Here is a 17,867-nt window from a genome sequence, read left to right as displayed (position 1 = left end):
GACATCCCTCAAGGAGATTTGCTACAAGGCATGAGGGAGGAGTCTGAAGCTCAAACTAAGGGTCAAGCATGTCGGGCCTGGGAGATCCAGTGGGCTAGATGAATTGTTAAAACGATCCGTTGTGGCCACAAAACAYATTAATCTCTCACCTACATGAGTCACTGGAACATTTCATATTCCTTCCCCTGATTCTGGATTRCTTCCCCACCTGGAGACATCTAGTAATGCCTGACTCCAAGCCATGTGATTCTGGAAGAGGAGACCTGCATACCAAAGCCAGTACCTAGCAGGGATAAAGAGCCCATTATTGMAGCCCTGATCATTTCCTTGCAATGCTGGTGCCTGATTTGGTGGAGCGACTCAATCCTGCTGCAGGGGTAATGCTCCCCGGGCTCCTTTTGCAGGCACATGAGCTCTCCCATGAGCTGCAGCAGGCAGCAGAGCACCAGAGAGCCAGTGGCCTTTGCACCAGCACCCTGTAGAGGTGGTTTGAGCCTCCTGCTGCTGCTGTTGGAGCCAGCTCAGCTSCAGGATCCCAGCAGGATGTGGCTGGACAGAGGCACCCACAGACAGCACCACCTCACTCATCCCCCTGGCTCCCCACCTGGCAGTGCCCATCTCTTCCCTCATATCTGCAGGAAGGGCTGGAGATGTCCTGCTCAGACCATTTCTTCAGCCTGTTGACACAAGTTTTGTGCCTGAGTCTTCAGCTGCTGAGCCCTCTTGCATCTCTCATTGTCTGTACTGCTGATATCTCTCTCCAAGGAATAAGGCTGGCGGCTGCTGAGCTGCCACTGTCCTCCGGCTCCCCTTGGTCTTCTGGCTGCACTGATAATTCACATGTGAGGCTTCATTTTACCCTTACCTAAAGCAGACAAATACACCTGTGAGGAGAAATTAACTGCTTCAGTGGCACAGCTCAGCTTCCTAGGAGGTTCCCAGTGCCTCCAGGACAAAGAGCAAATTAATCAGCTCACTCAGAAAGTGTGCTGATCAGCTCAGTGCTCTGCTCCACAGCCGCCCCAGCAGAACTGAGGACTGGGCCAGGCAGGGCTCACCAGGGCTTTATCCCACAGTGTTGATGCTTTCTCCTCACCGCAGGACACAGAGCACTGCAGCAGGTTTGCTGTGCATTCACCTTCCCTCTTTCCTACAAAACTCAAGCTCCTTCTGACTCTTACCAGCTTTTTTCCCATGTTGTACTCTAGCGAGCAGTCTCAACATCACCCCAAACATCTGGGGAGATCACTCCTTGTCTGACCCAGCCATGGCTGGGGTAGGGGATGGAAATGGGGTCTGGCTCYTGCTGTGCCCCTTCATGCTCCCCTAGCCCCCAAAACAGCCCTTTTCTCCCCAGCACTGGCAGGTCTTGTGGAACAAAGAGGAAGGGTCAYCTGTGAGGACCCACCCAGGCCATTCGCCACTCAAGTGTAGGCAAGTGGGAAACTCACCTTCATATCCCCATCCCAGTCTGGCAGAGCCTGCTGCCAGCTCTCCTCTGCCCCAGAGAAATCCCATTTGGGGCAGGGCCAYGAGGAAAACACAGGCAGGGAGGACAGAGTTCAGCCTGACTTTGAGCAGAGCCAAAAGTGTGCAGCCAACACTGGACCAGAGAGGACAAAACCTATTAGACAAAGAAGTGAAAGTTCACAGCTGGTAGGCCATCTAGAGGATGTTTATCCCAAATTTTAATGTGTTTCTTTAGATCACATTTTGGCCTCTGCCCTCTGGGCACCATTCACTACTAAATGCTCTGTGGAATAAATGCCAAGTGATGGTGGAACAAAAATAATCCCTTCTCATAGAGAATTACTTTTCTGGTGAATAYTGGGCTATAAATGCAGCTTTAAAAAGCAATAACTTGTTAAACTGACACACACAGACACACACAAGCAGACCCCATTAAAGTCATTTGATGTGAGCCAGGGAAAAGTGCCTCTAAATCGCATAATTATTTTAAGAGACAAAGACACATTTGCTTAAACTGTTCAAATCACCTTTGGGGAGGGAGGAGAGAAGGTTTGTGTCTGCACCATTAAGTGCTTTGATTTCCTGCAGCTCACCCCAGACTCTTGTTTTAATGGAATTAAATATATGAATATGTGATAATAAAATACGGGTGGTTTCCTTGAGCTTTGTCAACTTTGTTTGTCAAAGATAAAAATAATTGCTTACTTATTTATCTGCTTTAGTGTTTCATGAGTTTATATTTTTTCTCTTTTAATGAGTGCAAACAGCCTCTTGGCTGKCCTGGAGAGTTGCTGCAGACACCTGTTTTGTTCAAAGCTCATCCCTCAGTGTTTGAAAATCCCAGCTGTTTGTCCCCAGTACTTACTGCACTCCAAGATCCGGGAGGCAGGGGGTGTAGCCGGGAGAGGGATGGAGCCAGAGCCCTTTCTCCATGCCTTGCTGGAGCTCAGGGAGTCAGGAGTCTCAGCTTTGTGTCCTCGGTGTGGCTGTAACCCCCAAGCAGCAGCCCTGACACAGCTCACACCCCATCCTGGCATGTCCAGTGCACCCAAACATCCTGCAACTTACTCAGCACGAGAAGCACGAGCACATGGGATATCTGTGGAAAGTCTCACTTCCTAATCCCAGTGGGGAATAGCGAATTGAGGGGAATCCATCCTTTGAATTTCTCAGGTCTGCCTTTATCCGAGAAGAAAGCGTGCAGCTGTGGTGCTTAGGGACATGGTTTAGTGGTATACCCGGCACTATTAGGGGAAGGGTTGGACTCCATGATCTGTGAGGTCTTTTCCAACCGAAATTATTCTGATTCGACATCTCTTTCAGGGACAGGCCGTGTCTCCAGCTCTCGGGGCTGGGCTTGGCTGCGCTTCATCCTGAGCCCGCAGTGCTCCCAGTTTGAAACATTCGCTGGTTTCCCTGGGGCTCAGCTGCCCCTGTTCATCCCTCCCCGGTGCCTCGGGCTGGGTCGGGCTGTGGCCGGGGGGACGAGCGGAGCTGTCGCCAGGCGCTCCGTGACCCCTAGATGGAGCTCGGTGCCCACCGATCGCTCCCGGGCGGCCCGGGGTGGGCAGGGATGTTCCCCGGCAGCTCCCCCCTCGCCCGGCACAGGAAAAGGACACGGGCAGGGTGTCCAAGCCAGTCCTGCTTCTGTAACTCGCCCCTGGCTACTGACCCTTGGCCTGAGAGATTGTCACCGGGACAGTGTTTCGTGTCCTGCGGTTCTGGCCAGCTCTGTGGGTCACACCACAGCCACCACGCATTTTGGGAGAAACACCCATAGCTTTGACCCCTATGCCTCAAAGCACTTGTGGTAAGGGTTGTCTTCCCCTAGACCCCATCCTGTGGGGGAAACCACATAGCCAAGCATCCCTTTCCATCTTCTGCAAAGGGGTTTGAGGTTCTCTGGCTCCCATCCAGGAAACACCCCTAGGGCCTCAAAATAATGGCAGATTAAGGGATGTTTCTGAGACTGAAGGGAGGGACACAGGGAAGGAAAAATTACTGTGGGGTAAGTTCCACACAAGGCAGCATCTCTGGAAGTGCCAAGCAATACCCACCCAGTCCCCTCCCCCCATCTTTTGTGTGAGGGGGTCTCCACTCCTCTTATCCCACCAGAGACAGTTTGGACCAAGCCATCAGCAAGAGTTGGGGTTTCATCCAGGAAGGAGACTGAGGCTGGAATTACTTCCTGCAATCCCACTTGCTGGCAGGAAGGGAGAGAAACCGGCTCCTGAGACACAGGAGATGTTCAGCAACAGGACACAGCTCCTCACTCCTCACCTCTTTTGGCAGTGTCTGTGGCCACAAAGCCCCTCAGGAAATCCTTTCTGCTSCATAACACTGCAGGTGTGTCTCTGCCTGTCCTGGTGCTTTCTCTGCCACGGCTGTGGTGTGTTTCCCCAGGGACTGGCACACACACAGATGCAGGACCTGCATTCCCTCTCCTGACTGCTACAAGCTTGGCTTCTCCCTGTGCTGTGTGAGATGGCTCTGCTCAGATCCTCAGATCCTCAGAGGACCAGTTCTGGAGGGAGAGTGCACAGGAACAGTGGTCTGGTGCCTTTCTCCACAGAGAACACCCTCTGCTCCTCATGCCACCTCCTGCCCCTGCACTGGTGGTATGAGCCACAGCCAAGGCAGGCTTCAGACCTGTCATAACAACTGATAAGGTTACAATATTTGTTTTCACTCCATTCCAAAGTGAAAGCCAGACCGTTTCAAGCATTTCTGTGCAAATGGGGGTGAGTGGGAAATGCCCCCGCCACAGGTCCCTCACCTGGCTCTGTGAGTGGCTCTGTGAGTGGCTCTGTCCGTGGGCAGCGTGCCTGGGACACGTCTGTCTGTGTTTGCAGGTGTCCTTCCAATGGCAGTGGAGCACAGCCTGGAGGTGGCAGAAACCCAACAGCGCTGTAAATGCGTATAAAACTTCCTGGAGCTAAATCCTGGAAGGAGGGAAGCGCTCTGGACACAGCCCAGCAGCTCCCACCGTGCTCCACAGCTGTGTCACCATGGGAGGCCATCGACAGGACCTGCATTTCAGCAGCAGTCCCATGGTGGGACATGTCCAGACCCTGCAAGATCCTCCAGTGCACACCCCTAGCACAGGGCCAGGCAAGCTGGGAATARTCCCTGCTTGGGAACRKCTCTCCTGTGCCCAAACCAGGCYCCCKCTGGACCAGGACCCCAAGATGTCCSTCACCACTCACCCTCAAACCCCACTGGCCTGCAGACCTGCTGCCTTYTTCCTGCAGCTCTCAAAAGATCATCCTTGTGGTCCTTCGTGGTTCCCCAAGACCTGCTGGCCTTTATCTGCTCCTCCCCAAGCCTGACCTCTGAGGACACCCCCATTTTAACTCCTGCTGAGCCCTGGCATTGCAAACCAGACATRTTCTAGATGAATACCCAGAGAGGAAGAGTCTGGTGAGCCCTGGCACGTGCCTAAAAGCTTCACAATAGCAGGCAACAATTGCTAAACGTAATGACTTTCCAAAAATTTCCTCTTGCTGAGACAGGAAAGGCCCTGGGAAACAAAGCTTTTCTCCATGTTTCCGTCTATCCCCATCTTTGTACTGCTTCCCAACTGTAGTTAAAAAAAGTACCTATTGATTGATATTTTTTAATCACTGCTTTGTTATTTTTAGACAGTTGCAGTCTAGGAAAGACAGACAGCTAACCGCAGCGCTCAGACCAGCGGGTTCACATTCTTTACAGGCAATGAGAAAACGAGTTTTCTCAAGCTTTGCTCCTTCCTGCTCAAAAAACAGAGCGTGRTCTCCTCATTTCTGCTCACTTTATTTTTGCCTCGGAAGCAGAAAGACAAAGAGTGGCTGAGCTGAGGGTGAGTACTGAACTTCCAGCCCCAGGGAAGCACAGGGCTGGGGATTGCAGCTCTCTGCAGCRGGGKATTGAGCACCTTCAGCACACAGAGSTTCAGCTGGAGGCTGCTGTGTGACCTGCAGTTACAGAGCTGAAAGCTGCTGGAGCCAGCCCTGTGCTTACCACAACTAGCTGCAACAAAAAAAAAATTTAAAAAATAAAAAAAAAAAAAAAAAAATTTAAAAAAACAGAAATGAGCAAAACATTATTTTCTAGACTTAACTTAATCAAGATTATTCTGATGCTGTCAGAACAAAACAAAACTAACATAACTCTTTGAATACAATTTTAAGTGTGACTTGAATAAATGTATAAAATTAATTTAAACAGCCAGTAACAAAGAGTTTCTGATTAATGGAAATGAATAGGGGAAAAAAGCTCTGTCCTAATCTTGGACAAGCACTGACTCATCAAACAAATTTTCTACTGTGTCAGAGWCTGCAAYAATAATTTTTAAAAAATAAAAATCACAGTTAGCTGCACAAACAAAAGATCTGAAAAAAAAATCTGGTTGACTCCGACAGAAGCTTGTTGAGATAATCTATAGCTTTGTGTGCTCTTTTCTTTCCTTAATATTTGTTTAAAAAAAATCTACCTTTTTCCACAATTTAAGATCTTATAATTTAGAAAATTTTCACCCAGGATAAKTTGATAATTCCAAATGTTATTTCACAAGCATTTTTCAAAAAAAGTGGCCATCAAAGCTGACCACTACACAAAGAAATCAGTGTCACTCAGCCAGACTGCTTCTGGCAGGGGAAAAAAATAGATTAATTCAAAAAGTTCCAGCTGTCCCAGAACCCCGGAAAGGAATGGCTTTTTACTGTAACCCAAACAGTTTTCAGCAAAGCCATTTTCAGTTTTGTCRGTAAATTGGTTTGGGTTTTCTACCCCATCCCGAGTGTCTGTGAGCTGGCCTTGGCGGTGAGGAGGGGCTGCCTCCACGGGGATGGGCTCCTGCTGCTGCCGTGCTGAGGCAGCRGCCCCGGGCTGAAGCTTTTCTTCGTGTGCTGGGTAATCAGGAGCACATTTAAAAATACCAGTCTGTAATTCCAGTGAGAGAATGAAAATTATCCTGTATATGGGTGGTTGTGGGGTCAGCGCCTCCTTTATTAATCATATATTTATATCAGTTATAAAAACCATGTTAGAGGACACATACAGTCACCTCAGTCTTTCTCCTGCAAATGCCACATACAGGGGACTCTCACTGATGCTGCTGCTGCAGGAGAAATAACTTTAAATATATAAAAAGTGCACTGTAGATGGGCTAATGCAGCTCAAGAAGAGCTGCATGTGGTACTCGTGCAGAAACTGGAGCATGAGTGTACTGCAGGGATCAAATGTGCTGGCCCGTGCCCAGGACAAAACACAACGGCAGGCTCAGGTGGAAGGCTSCAGCAAAGACCCTTCAGCCTCTTCCTAGGCCATCCCTCAGCAGAGATAAACCAACTAATCCTCATTTGGATGACTCATGTGCTCAGCTAATTGGCTAAATGGGGCCCAGACCTCTGGTTCCCTCCTGCCCTCATAGTTTGCTGAGCTGGGACCAAACCCAGACAACCACAGCCCATCCCGCTGGGCTTTGTCTCTTCCAGCTCCACGCAGATGTTTGATACTCCAGTTGCTCATGCAAAGGTAATGCTTTCCCCCACTCAGGTTTTGCCTTCAGGAGCTCAGCACATCTGCAGCCAACCCAAAGGAATGATAGTTCTCAATCCCTGGCAGGGTTGTGGGTGAGAGATGAGCACACCCCCTGTGATGTCCCTGTACCTTCAGCTGCAGGCATCACACAGGCTTTGCCCCTCCAGACCAAAGCCACTCTGCCATGCTCTGCATTTCCTAGATACAGGCAAACAGCAGAAAAACATTTCTCCCTGACTCCYGTTTCATGTTTGGGATTTGCTTTATTTTGAGAGCGAGGGAAGAGGGAAATGACTTTCAAGGCATCTTAATGCAATTTTATTCCTGCTCCCAAATAAGTATAATACAAAAAATTAAATCAGCCTTCAATGTGATATGGATGGCCCCAGGATACGGCTGAGGTGATGTCAGTCTACAAAACATAACATTATGTGTCATTGTTTCATGTCATTACTTATTGATTTAATTCCATCATATTTCAGACAACTTTTATTGTCTAGGTACAAATCATCATATTAATAACTGGAAGAACATATGCAGATATCAAAAACACCTTCTGCCACTAAACCAATTTTAAAAATGAGTCCAAGAGAAATATTTTAAGAGAAAACTCCTCCAGAAGAAATTTTTCCAGGAACGGAAAGACCAGACAACTGTTTTTCTGGTTTCGATGTAACATATATTCTCATTTCATATCAAGATTTTTTTTTTTCTTTTGGGTTTTTATTTTGTTGTTGTTGTTGCTGCTGTTGTTTTAACAGGAAAGATTGATAAGTAAAGGAGGAAGTCACCAGTTTTGAGAGAAAGGTATAGCTAAATATTCTATCTAAACATATTATCTCGAATGTGCATTATCATATGTTCAACTTTGCTGGGGAACATTTTGGATTATGAACAGAATAACGTGGATTTTATAAAATGGCTGTCTTAGAATTACATTTTACAATATTGATGTGTCATAATAATAAAATAGAAAACARTTTTAATATCAACAGTGAGTCCTACCATCCTTTTTATTATTATTACTATTATTTTGTGGTTGGTGWTTTTTCCTATGCAGAATCCCTGAAAACAAAAAAATACACTGCAACTAACTGTAAGCCATTAGAGATTCGTACACAGCGATGCCTCCTGAAAGAGTTTATCTTTGTAGACAAAGTTGGGTGTGTGTTAAATAATTAACTTAACCAGCATCTGAAAATCTGTCTGTAGTATGAAACAGAATTCAAACAAAAGACTTCCCTGAAATTTATGTTGGAAAAAAATACAGCGTATTTTATTTTAGTATTTTTCTGGCAGTAATCAATCTCTTTAAAAGATATCTCCAAAAATCCATGTTCTCCAAGTTTCATATTTCCCTGTGTTTTATCTTTTTTTTTTTTTTTTTTTTTTTTTTCTTTTTTTTTTTAATATATTTTTTTTTTTTTTTTTTTTTTTTTCTTTTTTTTTTTTTTTTTTTTTTTTTTTTTTTCTTTTTTGGCTTCTTGTCTCTCCATTGCTGCAGATGTTCCTCCGTGTTTTCGTACACATTGGACGGCAGAATGGCAAAATCCTGCAGCAGCATAAATTCTCAGCCCAGTCCTACAAYAGCAGATTTTGGATAAAGCAGGCTGTTCATACACTGCCTGAACAAAGTGCCCAACAACGCTGCACCCAGAGGACCCCACCTCCTGGAGCACATCAAACACCAGCTATCAAAGGCTCAGGGTATTTTTTACAGATGTCCTACAGGCAGCCTGGACCCCAGGGCCACCTCGGGGAGTCCCTGCCAYTGCTCATGGCTGCCTGCACTTTTCAGTCGTATCCTCCAACATCCTTTACTCAGAAATCCCCGGTGCTGGAAGGAAACACCAGGCTGGAGCCAACCGTGGGGCTGGGACTCTCCCCCAAGAAGGCTGATGAGAGTTTCCCCACTGGTTTGGTTTTCCTCTGACAAAGGTTTGCCGAGCTGGGGATGATGTCCTGCAGAATGCTGAGTGTGAATGGAAAACAATGTCCCCAGAATAATCCCCTGCGAGATTGTCYCTAAAATGTACTCTCRCATGTTCGATTTCAGACACAAATAYCTGTAGACCTTCCTCAGCCCAGGTGAGACCTCACTCCAAGGTTTTACTCAAGAAATTATTCCACATGAGTTTAGGCTAAGCCCCTGCACAGTCCCAGGCACCCCCAGCAAGCCCCCCAGAAAGGCTTCAATTAAAGCTGCATGCACTGCTGGATTGAAACCTGAAAATGTTTATAGACCAGGGATTAAAACACAGCATATTGCATCTGGAGTTTCCAAAGCCAAGTGGATCTAAGCAAAGGCAAATGGAAATGCTAACTCTATTTTATTTTATTTTTTTAAACAGCACAGGCTTCAGCAGTAGTTGARATATGCTGTCTCCTCTCAGGGAACTAATAGACAGGGAACAGCAAGGCTTTAAATGATTTATTCAGTACCCTGGAGATTTTTTATTTCCTTTTTCGTTTGCACATAAATTACACAAGCACTTTATAAAATGAATACACATAAAACACCTTGTAAGTGCATAACTTAAAAAAAAACCAAACAAACAAAAACAAACAAAAGCAAACAAATGAATGCCTTTTAAATTCTCACTGAAAATAGGTTTTTCTGGCTGCTTGTTTGTAATAACTGCTTAAACTGGCAGTGCTATTTTGGATTATAAGTAACTGAAAAATATATACTGTGTATATATATATATATATMTATATATTCCTGGCATTTGYTAGAAGTGCTTTGTTTAATTGTGTCTCATTCTCTTGATACAATTAAAAGAACAACTAAGTTAAACGGCTGAGAGTGAAATCGATTTTTTGCTGTCAGGAACTGCCTTCTAACRGGAAACTGATAAAATAAAACATTGGACAACATTTTGCAAATTATATGGAAATATTCCATGGAAGGAAACTGCATTACCCCCACAAACTGCCACCCAGGTCTTCTCGTTATTAAAATACACGCTGATGGGCACAGAGTCCGTGGCAGCCAGGGACTGTTTGGGCTCTTCACACAATTGAGATATCATATTTACCGTCCTCAGGAGTCTGTCAGATCCTTCTCTTGTTCCCCCCTCGCAAGAAAAAATTAATGAAAAAGGGGAGGAGAGACGGCGAGGTGAGATCTGAAGGGTTCCCATCTGGCACAAGCAGAAATTGCTGCTGTTTCCTCCATTTGTTGCATCCCCGAACGTCTCCGGTGCGGACAACCCGGGAAGGCTCACAGCAGAGCCGTGCTTCCCGGGGAGCCTCCTTCTTTTCTTTCAAGCCATCAGTTTAAAACATATATATATATATGAATATATATATATATGGATATGTAAGGGTGAGGACAGACTTTGCACTGACTCCGGTAGGATCCTAAGGAAGTTTTCCTCTCCCCCAGCTGGATGAGCGCCGGCGGCTGTGTCTGTCAGGGCTGGGCTTTTGTCTGGCAGCACGTCAGCAAGTTCAGGGTTGACACTGGAGACTTTCAAGAGAACAAAGGGGTTGAGGGGGGGAGGTGAGACAGCATTTCTGCTCCAGCCACTCCATGGCTRGGGAGAGTTTTTGGGGTGGCTTCCCTTCTTTTCGGTCCTTTTGGAGGGTTTCCCCAGCTGGACTTTGTTGGATGCGCATGTGGCCAGAGGATCAGGGGGTTCCAGCCCTCCTTGGGGAGAAACAGAGTTGCTACATGTCCCACCAAGGATGCCACACGTTCCCCTGGGGACAGCCCAGCCGATAGAAGGTGTGCGTGCCACCAGTGGGTGCCAGACTTATTCACAGGCAGAGGCGACAGTGGTGACACTGGTGATCTTGGTGGAGTCATCAGACCAAGGCTGGAGATTCTGGAGGGCAAAGAGAGAGGAGTTGTGGACACAGATGGGGTCGGCTTGGATGGGCTGGTTGATGGTTTTCTGGAAGGCTTCCTGCTGTAGCTGCATGAGGATGCGGTTTGCTTGCTGCCGCTCGGCCTCCCGCTCCTCCGCTGTCTGCCTCCTAGGAGAGAGGAGCTGTTAGGGGGAGCACAGGAAGGGTGTCTCCAGAGAGATTAATTTGTGCTGGGTGCTCATGATGTAGGGCAGGGGTAGGAAAAGAGGGTGTCTTGCCATGGCGTGGTCCCACGTCCCCTGCACAAATGGTCAGCAATTCCCATAAACTGGGGACTGGGTCAGCAAAAATTACTGTGATCAAAGAGGGCTGGGAGCAGCCCACAACTCTGGATTATTTTCTGCCCATGGAAAAAAAAAGCCCAGCAGAGACAAAACACCCAAAGTGTCACACAACAACATTGCAAAAGTTTTGATCTCCTGAAAACCTTGCTCTGGGTCTGACACCAAGAGCCAAGCATGAAGAGTCCCAGTGAGAAGCATGGAGCGGGATGAGGTGAGACCGTGACTGGCAGTGCCACACAGCTGGGAGATGGGCAATGTCATCCTGGATATCCCCTTCCAGCATCCAGGTTTGCCATCTCATCTGCCAGGCTGTGGTGGCCAGCTACTGAGAGCTGGATGAAGGCAAAACCATTCCCACGGCAGGCAGCAAAATTTTAGCTAAACACTGGAAAAACCTTTTTTAGCAGTAAGAAATATCAAAGCACSRAGTATACTATCTGGAAAGGGTGAARGAYRAGGTTTTTAAGAACAGTTTGGACGTGTGTCTGCCTGGTGTGACACCAGCAGAGGTGATCCCGCCGAGGAGAGGGTGTTAGGGGATCAGAAGGTCGTGCCAGTGTTGGAAGGGCCCTGGCTCTGGGCTGCTGGGGAGCTGAGAATGGGATAGGTAAAAAAGGCCTGAATGCACTTAAATCCACAGTGAAAATCCACTCCTGCTTTCTTGGATRGTGGGTCAGTCTGAAATCTCCACCTGCAGTCACCTCTGCTTCGCCCAGCACCTCCATGGATGCTGCTGGGAAAACCTGGGAGCAACTCGTAGTGCTGGTCCCAGAATGATTCCCAAAGCACCCCCTCCCTCCCTCACACCCAGACCCAGCTGATGCTCTCTCAGCAGCTTCAGTGGACCAGTGACACAGGAAATGGCAGCTTTTTAATTTGGCAGCTCAGGGGGATGTRAGATGTCTCATTCTCTTTGGCTGTAGGAATTGGAATTGGCAGCTCTGATCTCCACGATGGCATCTCAGAGCACAGGGCAGGGGGTCCCTGGCTCCCAGCAGGGAAGCAGGCCGGTGCTTGGATGGAAGCAATGGGTCTCTGGGCACCCAAGCCTCCAGACATGTGCCCAGCATTCCCTCGGGGGAGCAGGTAGCTCAGGGCTCAGTCCCTGTTCTAATCACTGTGTCAACATCTCACGTCAGACATCCCGGGAAGAAGGGGCTCAGAGCAGCGCCAACATCTCCATGCAGCCGGGAAATATTCTGCCTCAATGAATATTTAATGACTCCCTGCACAACAACGATATGCTCCAGGAGGAGGAAGGGAGCCCCAARTCCCTGGGGGAGCACCATGGCTATGAGCACCTTGCTCCCAGGCATCTCCCTGCTGCTAGCAGCTGGTCTAGCCATGGATTCACGCCAGGTTCRGATTTTCAGGTTCAAATCAGCCTGGGGAGAGCTGTGTCTAAAGCAAGAGCTCAAATCTGAGGRGAGGATCACACAACCACTTACTCCAGCAGACACCCAGGCAAGAGACAGGGGCAAGGCTCTTCCCCCCAGTCTACATTTAAGCAGTTAAATCACTCAGGGGGCTTACTTATAGCAACTCTCTTATCTTGGATAATTCCTCCTGCCTCATTCAGGCTGAGCCTGCACTAGCTCCTACTAGCACCCAGTGCTCCAGGAACCACAMAGAGCCCAGCACCCAGCCCAGGGGCCTGAAGCATCGAGCTGGGTGTGCTGCCAGCCAGRGGCACCCACATCTCCATTGCAACACCCAGCAGGCACAAATGCATACAAGCAGAGTGTCCCTCTGGCTCAGGCCAGAGATTCTCCCGTGTCTAATATTACAGCTGAGGTCTGGCTGCAGCCTTTCCCTTAGGCAGAAGCAGGATTTTGTTTCTCTTTACCCAGCTATTTTTTGTAAAACACATGAATAGGTTTGTATCCTCTGCTCCTCTGCCAAAAGAGGCTGAATTTAGCCAACAGACGCAAAGAGTATTGACAGATGGATTTGCYTCACTTCCTTAGGAAACCTGGTTAGAAGACATAGCTGACCCCGATTTGCAGGCCACAGCAGGACTGTTCCTCCTCCAGGATTCTGCTCCTGGCCAACAGAGATCACTCCAGCTAGAGACTTCCTAACACTTGGGGAATTGCCCTTCCATGGGCTTTCTAGGGAAGAATTCACTGGGGTTGAGGATTCACACACTCCCTTGGTTTCAAATTCCTTGTTCCCCATTTCTTACCCAGCCCCAGCATCCTCAGGCAATCACTGTCCTATTGGGAAAACTCTGGTGAAGACCCTTTCCCCGTTTTGAAGAAGCTGCTGCCTTCCTGCCCTCCAGCACCCAGCGCTCAGCACCCAGCAGCACCGCCCTCCTCTGCTGAGGGAGCTCCCCACTGCCAATTACTTCCCYTGCTGCGGGGTGCCTGTCCCCGGCCCAAGGCAGGGGATGTTCTCMGGGCTGGGGTGCCTCCCTAGGGAACATCCCGGGAAGGTGCAGCTTGGGAGGGGCAGGGTCACAGAGATGGAGCCCTGGAGGCTCCGTGTGAGCCCAGCCTTCCCTTCCTCTCCGGCTTTACCGGCACGCCCGGCAGCAGAACAAAAAGAAAGCGTTTGGGCAAGGAGGCGCCGYGAATCCTGCGGGGACGAAAATCTGCGCGCGGTGCAGAGCCCGGCACTCCGACAGCCCCGATCCGGGSACTCGCACACGCCGCTGCCGGGGACAGAGGGCGGGAGCCTCCKCACCCACTGGTGACACTGACTGCAYCCCCTGCACGCGTGTGCGCACACATACATTCAYCCCCATTCACCTTTTTGCACGCAGGCCCGGCGTGCGCACGCCATGTAATACGCGCACATGGCCCGCACCGCGCTCGCAGGGCTGTGCTTTGCACTCACACTCACACCCTCGCCCACGCTCACACACACTCTGCGTGCGGGCACACCCGGCCAAGCGGGGCCCTCACACTCACACCCTCGCCCACGCTCACACACACTCTGCGTGCGGGCACACCCGGCCACGCGTGGCCCTCACACTGACCGTGAAGTTACACACGCGTGACCAGCTGGGGTACACGCCCGCAAGGTGTGCGCGCACCGCATGCACACACACGCACCCCTGTGCATGCACACACACGCACCCCTGTGCATGCACACACACGCACCCCTGTGCATGCACACGCACGCGTGCACACACATTCACATTCACACATGCACGGACGCGGCTCGCACGCCTCTGCGCAGCCACCAATGCTCCTGGCAGAGCTGCTGGCAGCCAGGTCTGTCCCCCCCGGGGCTGCCCCAGTCCGGTCCACCGAGACCCCCGGTCCCTCACCTCCATTTGGTGCGCCGGTTCTGGAACCAGGTCTTCACCTGGGCGTCCGTCATCTTGAGGGCCTTGGCCAGGGCAGCGCGCTCGGCCGAGGCCAGGTATTTCTGCCGATGGAAGCGCTTCTCCAGCTCGCAAATCTGCAGGCGGGTGAAGGAGGTGCGCGGCTTCTTCTTCTTGGGGGGCGTGCGGTTCTGGTAGGGGTGACCTATACGGCGTGTTACAGTGAAGGGTGAGAGGGCCACTGGGGGGGACACGGGAGGAGGGGGGATGAGAGGTAAAGAAGCAAGCAGCGATACATCAGCAGAGGGGCTCCGGCTCCCGGGCGCTGGGCTGGGGACCCCCACCCCCGTTTTCCAAGCCGCCACTTCCCCGCAAAAACTCGGGCTGCAAAAACTCGGCGGCAGCGGCGGCCCCGGGTGCCGGGAAGACCCGGCCGCATTTCCTGGGTGCTGCGGTCACCCGCCGGGCACCTCTCGGCCACGGAGGAGGGGAAGGCGGCCGCTTGTCCGACCAAGCGCCTGACGGGGAGCGGGGGATCAGCAGCGGCAGTCGGTCCTGGCGCCGGGCCGGGGCTCCGCGCTCCGTGCCGACCGAGCTTGGGATAAATTCGTTTGGGAGCGGCGGCAACCCTATCGGCCCCGGCCCCAGTGCCTCGTACACAGGAAGTAAAGTCCCGGGTTGGAAAACGGAGCTGAGATTCGTTTTGTTTGCGCTTTGTTTTCTTTTGCTTTAAATATATATATATGGTTTTGTATATATGGTTTTGTATATATGATTTTTTTTCCAACCCCACGAAGAAATAATTAGTGAAAAGCCGCATTGAGTCTGAGCCAGGAAGAGACCGCGTGAAATCCAGTCAGGTGCTTGCCACGGGAAAAGCCCGTTCGTCCACGCGGGGCCGTGCCCAAACCCAGAGCCATAGGGTCGAAATTAAACGAGAACTTTCAAAAATCGGGCCTCGGTTTCTGCCMTCGGAAAGAGTGGTCGATTCGGGCGCTGATTTTTCCAGGTTGCAAATTCGTTTTTTGATTTTTTTTTCGGTTTGTTTGTGTCTCTTTTATTTCTTTTTTTTCGTTGTTCGAGTTTTTGCTTTGTTATCGCCGAAAGAGGAGCCCAGCTRCACCTGGAAGCGGCGGCAAGGCCGGGAAGAGGCTCTAGCCCGAGCCTCACTSTGCCCGAGTTTACAAAAAGTCCCTTTCGGTGGGCAAAAAGGCTGAGCCGAAATCCGCAGCCGGGGAAAGCCAGCCCGGTTAAGGAAGGCAACGGGACGGCCTTCTCGGTCAGGCCAGGGCCGGGGCCGCCTGTCTGCCTTCCCTCCTGCCGGGCCGTGCCTCCCAAATAACTTTGGGTTTTGAAGGAAAGTTTCCCCGGGTGTTGGGTCTGGCAGCAGGGACWGGRCAGCCTTGCCCGGGGCTCGCAGGAGGTGGTGTGCGGAGTTTGCCATCCCTTTTCCTGCTTACCCGCCTTTGCCGAGCCCCATAGTGAACAAAAATAAAAGTAATTTAAAAAAAATAAAATTTACACCAAACCAATAAATAAATAATTAAAAAGGAACTAAAACAACAACAACAAAAAACAAACCACATATACAAGTAACCAAACCAACCAAATTATCAAAACAAACAACAAAAGGAAACACAACTTTTTAAGGGGAGCCTGAATACGTCCCATTCTCCACCCCGTCTTGCTTCTGGCCTTCTCCCGAAACGACTTCCCAGGATCATCCSGGCTGTTTTCTCCACCCGGCCGGAGACATTCCCGGCTGGATCCTGCGTGCCTCAGTGGGCACCGGTTGCCGCGCTGAGGCCGGGCGACGGAGGAGGGAGCGGGGCAGCGGGAGCAGGGAGGAAAAGGGGGTCCCGGTGGCGCGACTCACCTGTGAACCTGTCTTTTGTGTATCGCCTGTTGCTCTCCATCCAGGGGAAGGTGAGYCCTGTGAGACTGTTCATGCCGTTCACTGCGGGCACGGCGGCGGAGAGGGGCTGGTGGACGCCGCCGGTGACGGGGCGATGGGCCGGGACGCGGATCACCCCGCCGGCCGAGCTCAAGGTGTTGCCGTTCATGCTCACCGCCATGTTCACGTTGTAGGAGCCGGGCAGGCCGCCCATGCTGCAGGATGTCCCGGTGTAGGCGCCGGCCGCGCCGCCGCTCGCCCCGTAGCCACCCGTGACCGTGTTATAGGCGCTGCCCACGATGCAGCCCAGCCCGTAGTCCGCCGAGTCCTGCAGCCGCGGGTGCGACACCATGCAGCTGCCCGGCTCCGACGTGTTGAGGATCTGGTCGATGCCGAAGCTGATGGGCTCGGCTTGCCCTTGGTGCAGGTGGTGAGCCCCGAGGTGCTCCATGCCGCCGCCCGGGCACCGGGGCCGGACCTCCGCCCCGGGCAGGGCAGCACAGCCCCGCACCGCCCCGAAACCGGCAACGGGGCCGCGCACAGCCGGGACACGCCAGCTACGCGTTCAGTCCCATAGCACGACGGCCGAGCACCCCAAGAAAYGCCAGCAGAGCCACGCAAGGCCGGGACACGGCAGCCAGACGCTCAGCACGAAGACACWCCAGCACAGCCATGCGCAGCCCAGGCACAAGAGTGAAACACCCCCGCAGCCCGGGACACGACAGCCGTGCCCAGAGCGACACAGGACACGGACACTCGAGATACAACCGCGCCAAACACACCCGACAGCTCCCAGGAGCGGAGACGCGACACCCGCAGCCACGCACACTGCTTCTGCTCCTATGAGACCCAGCACCCCCACGTCACAACCCCAAGACAAAACCACTCCTCGTCCGAAGCCTCTCAGCCAGGACACACACACGCACGCACGGACACACACACACACAGGCGTGCCCCGGGGACCCCTCGCCGCGGCGGGCAGTGGGGAGCCGGGAGCCCCGCGGAGCGGAGCGCGGCGGATTGCGAGTGCGATCGCCCGCCGCCCCGCTTGCCCATCAATCACCCTACACTGGGCCTACGGCTGCAGGCCCTCACTCTCCATTGGCTGGATGCTGAGAGCAGCCCAGTGAATGACAGCAAAGAAGAGCACACAAGAGGAGTTCCTTCTTCCCCAGCCCCTCCTAGCATCCCCACCCCACCGCAAAAAAAAATCACCGCCTGTGTCGGCCTTATAAAGTGAGCMCTGGGTGCGCACAGGGCACTGGAGGGTGAAAGAGTGGCAAATACCGCCAGGCAGAGCGGGAACGTTTCGTCCCGGGGTTTGTGGCCGTGGACTGGTGCGAAGGTGGATCTTGGCTGCACCCCCTGCCGCAGAATCAAGCTTAGGCCGCGATATCCMCGGGCTGATCCTGAGCGAGGGCTGAAACCGGAGGATCCCTTTCTGGTGGGGCTTCAGCTCCGCCGTGCCTATTTAYTCCGAAAGGCTGCTCTCAATTTCGAAAGTCAGCCCCTTTCAAAAATCCGCGGAGGCGGCTGTCCCATCACCAAACCT

The 17,867-nt window shown here is 51.4% G+C and overlaps 1 protein-coding gene across 1 annotated transcript; it reads right to left on the bottom strand.

The window, feature by feature from the left end:
* Window positions 1–10,604: 10,604 nt before the first annotated feature.
* On the bottom strand, window positions 10,605–16,766 carry TLX1 (T cell leukemia homeobox 1). Its single transcript, XM_057379245.1, has 3 exons — window positions 16,298–16,766; window positions 14,425–14,626; window positions 10,605–10,971 (listed from the first exon to the last, which is right to left on the bottom strand). Exons 1-3 carry the CDS (start codon window positions 16,764–16,766, stop codon window positions 10,749–10,751), a joined length of 894 nt encoding a protein of 297 aa, XP_057235228.1. The 3' UTR covers window positions 10,605–10,748.
* Between the last annotated feature and the right edge of the window lie 1,101 nt (window positions 16,767–17,867).

This window comes from Malurus melanocephalus, unplaced genomic scaffold (assembly GCF_030028575.1).
Source record: "Malurus melanocephalus ecotype Western Australia unplaced genomic scaffold, MMel_1.1 scaffold_12, whole genome shotgun sequence".
Taxonomy (NCBI): domain Eukaryota; kingdom Metazoa; phylum Chordata; class Aves; order Passeriformes; family Maluridae; genus Malurus; species Malurus melanocephalus.
This window is presented reverse-complemented; position numbering and strand designations above follow the sequence as displayed.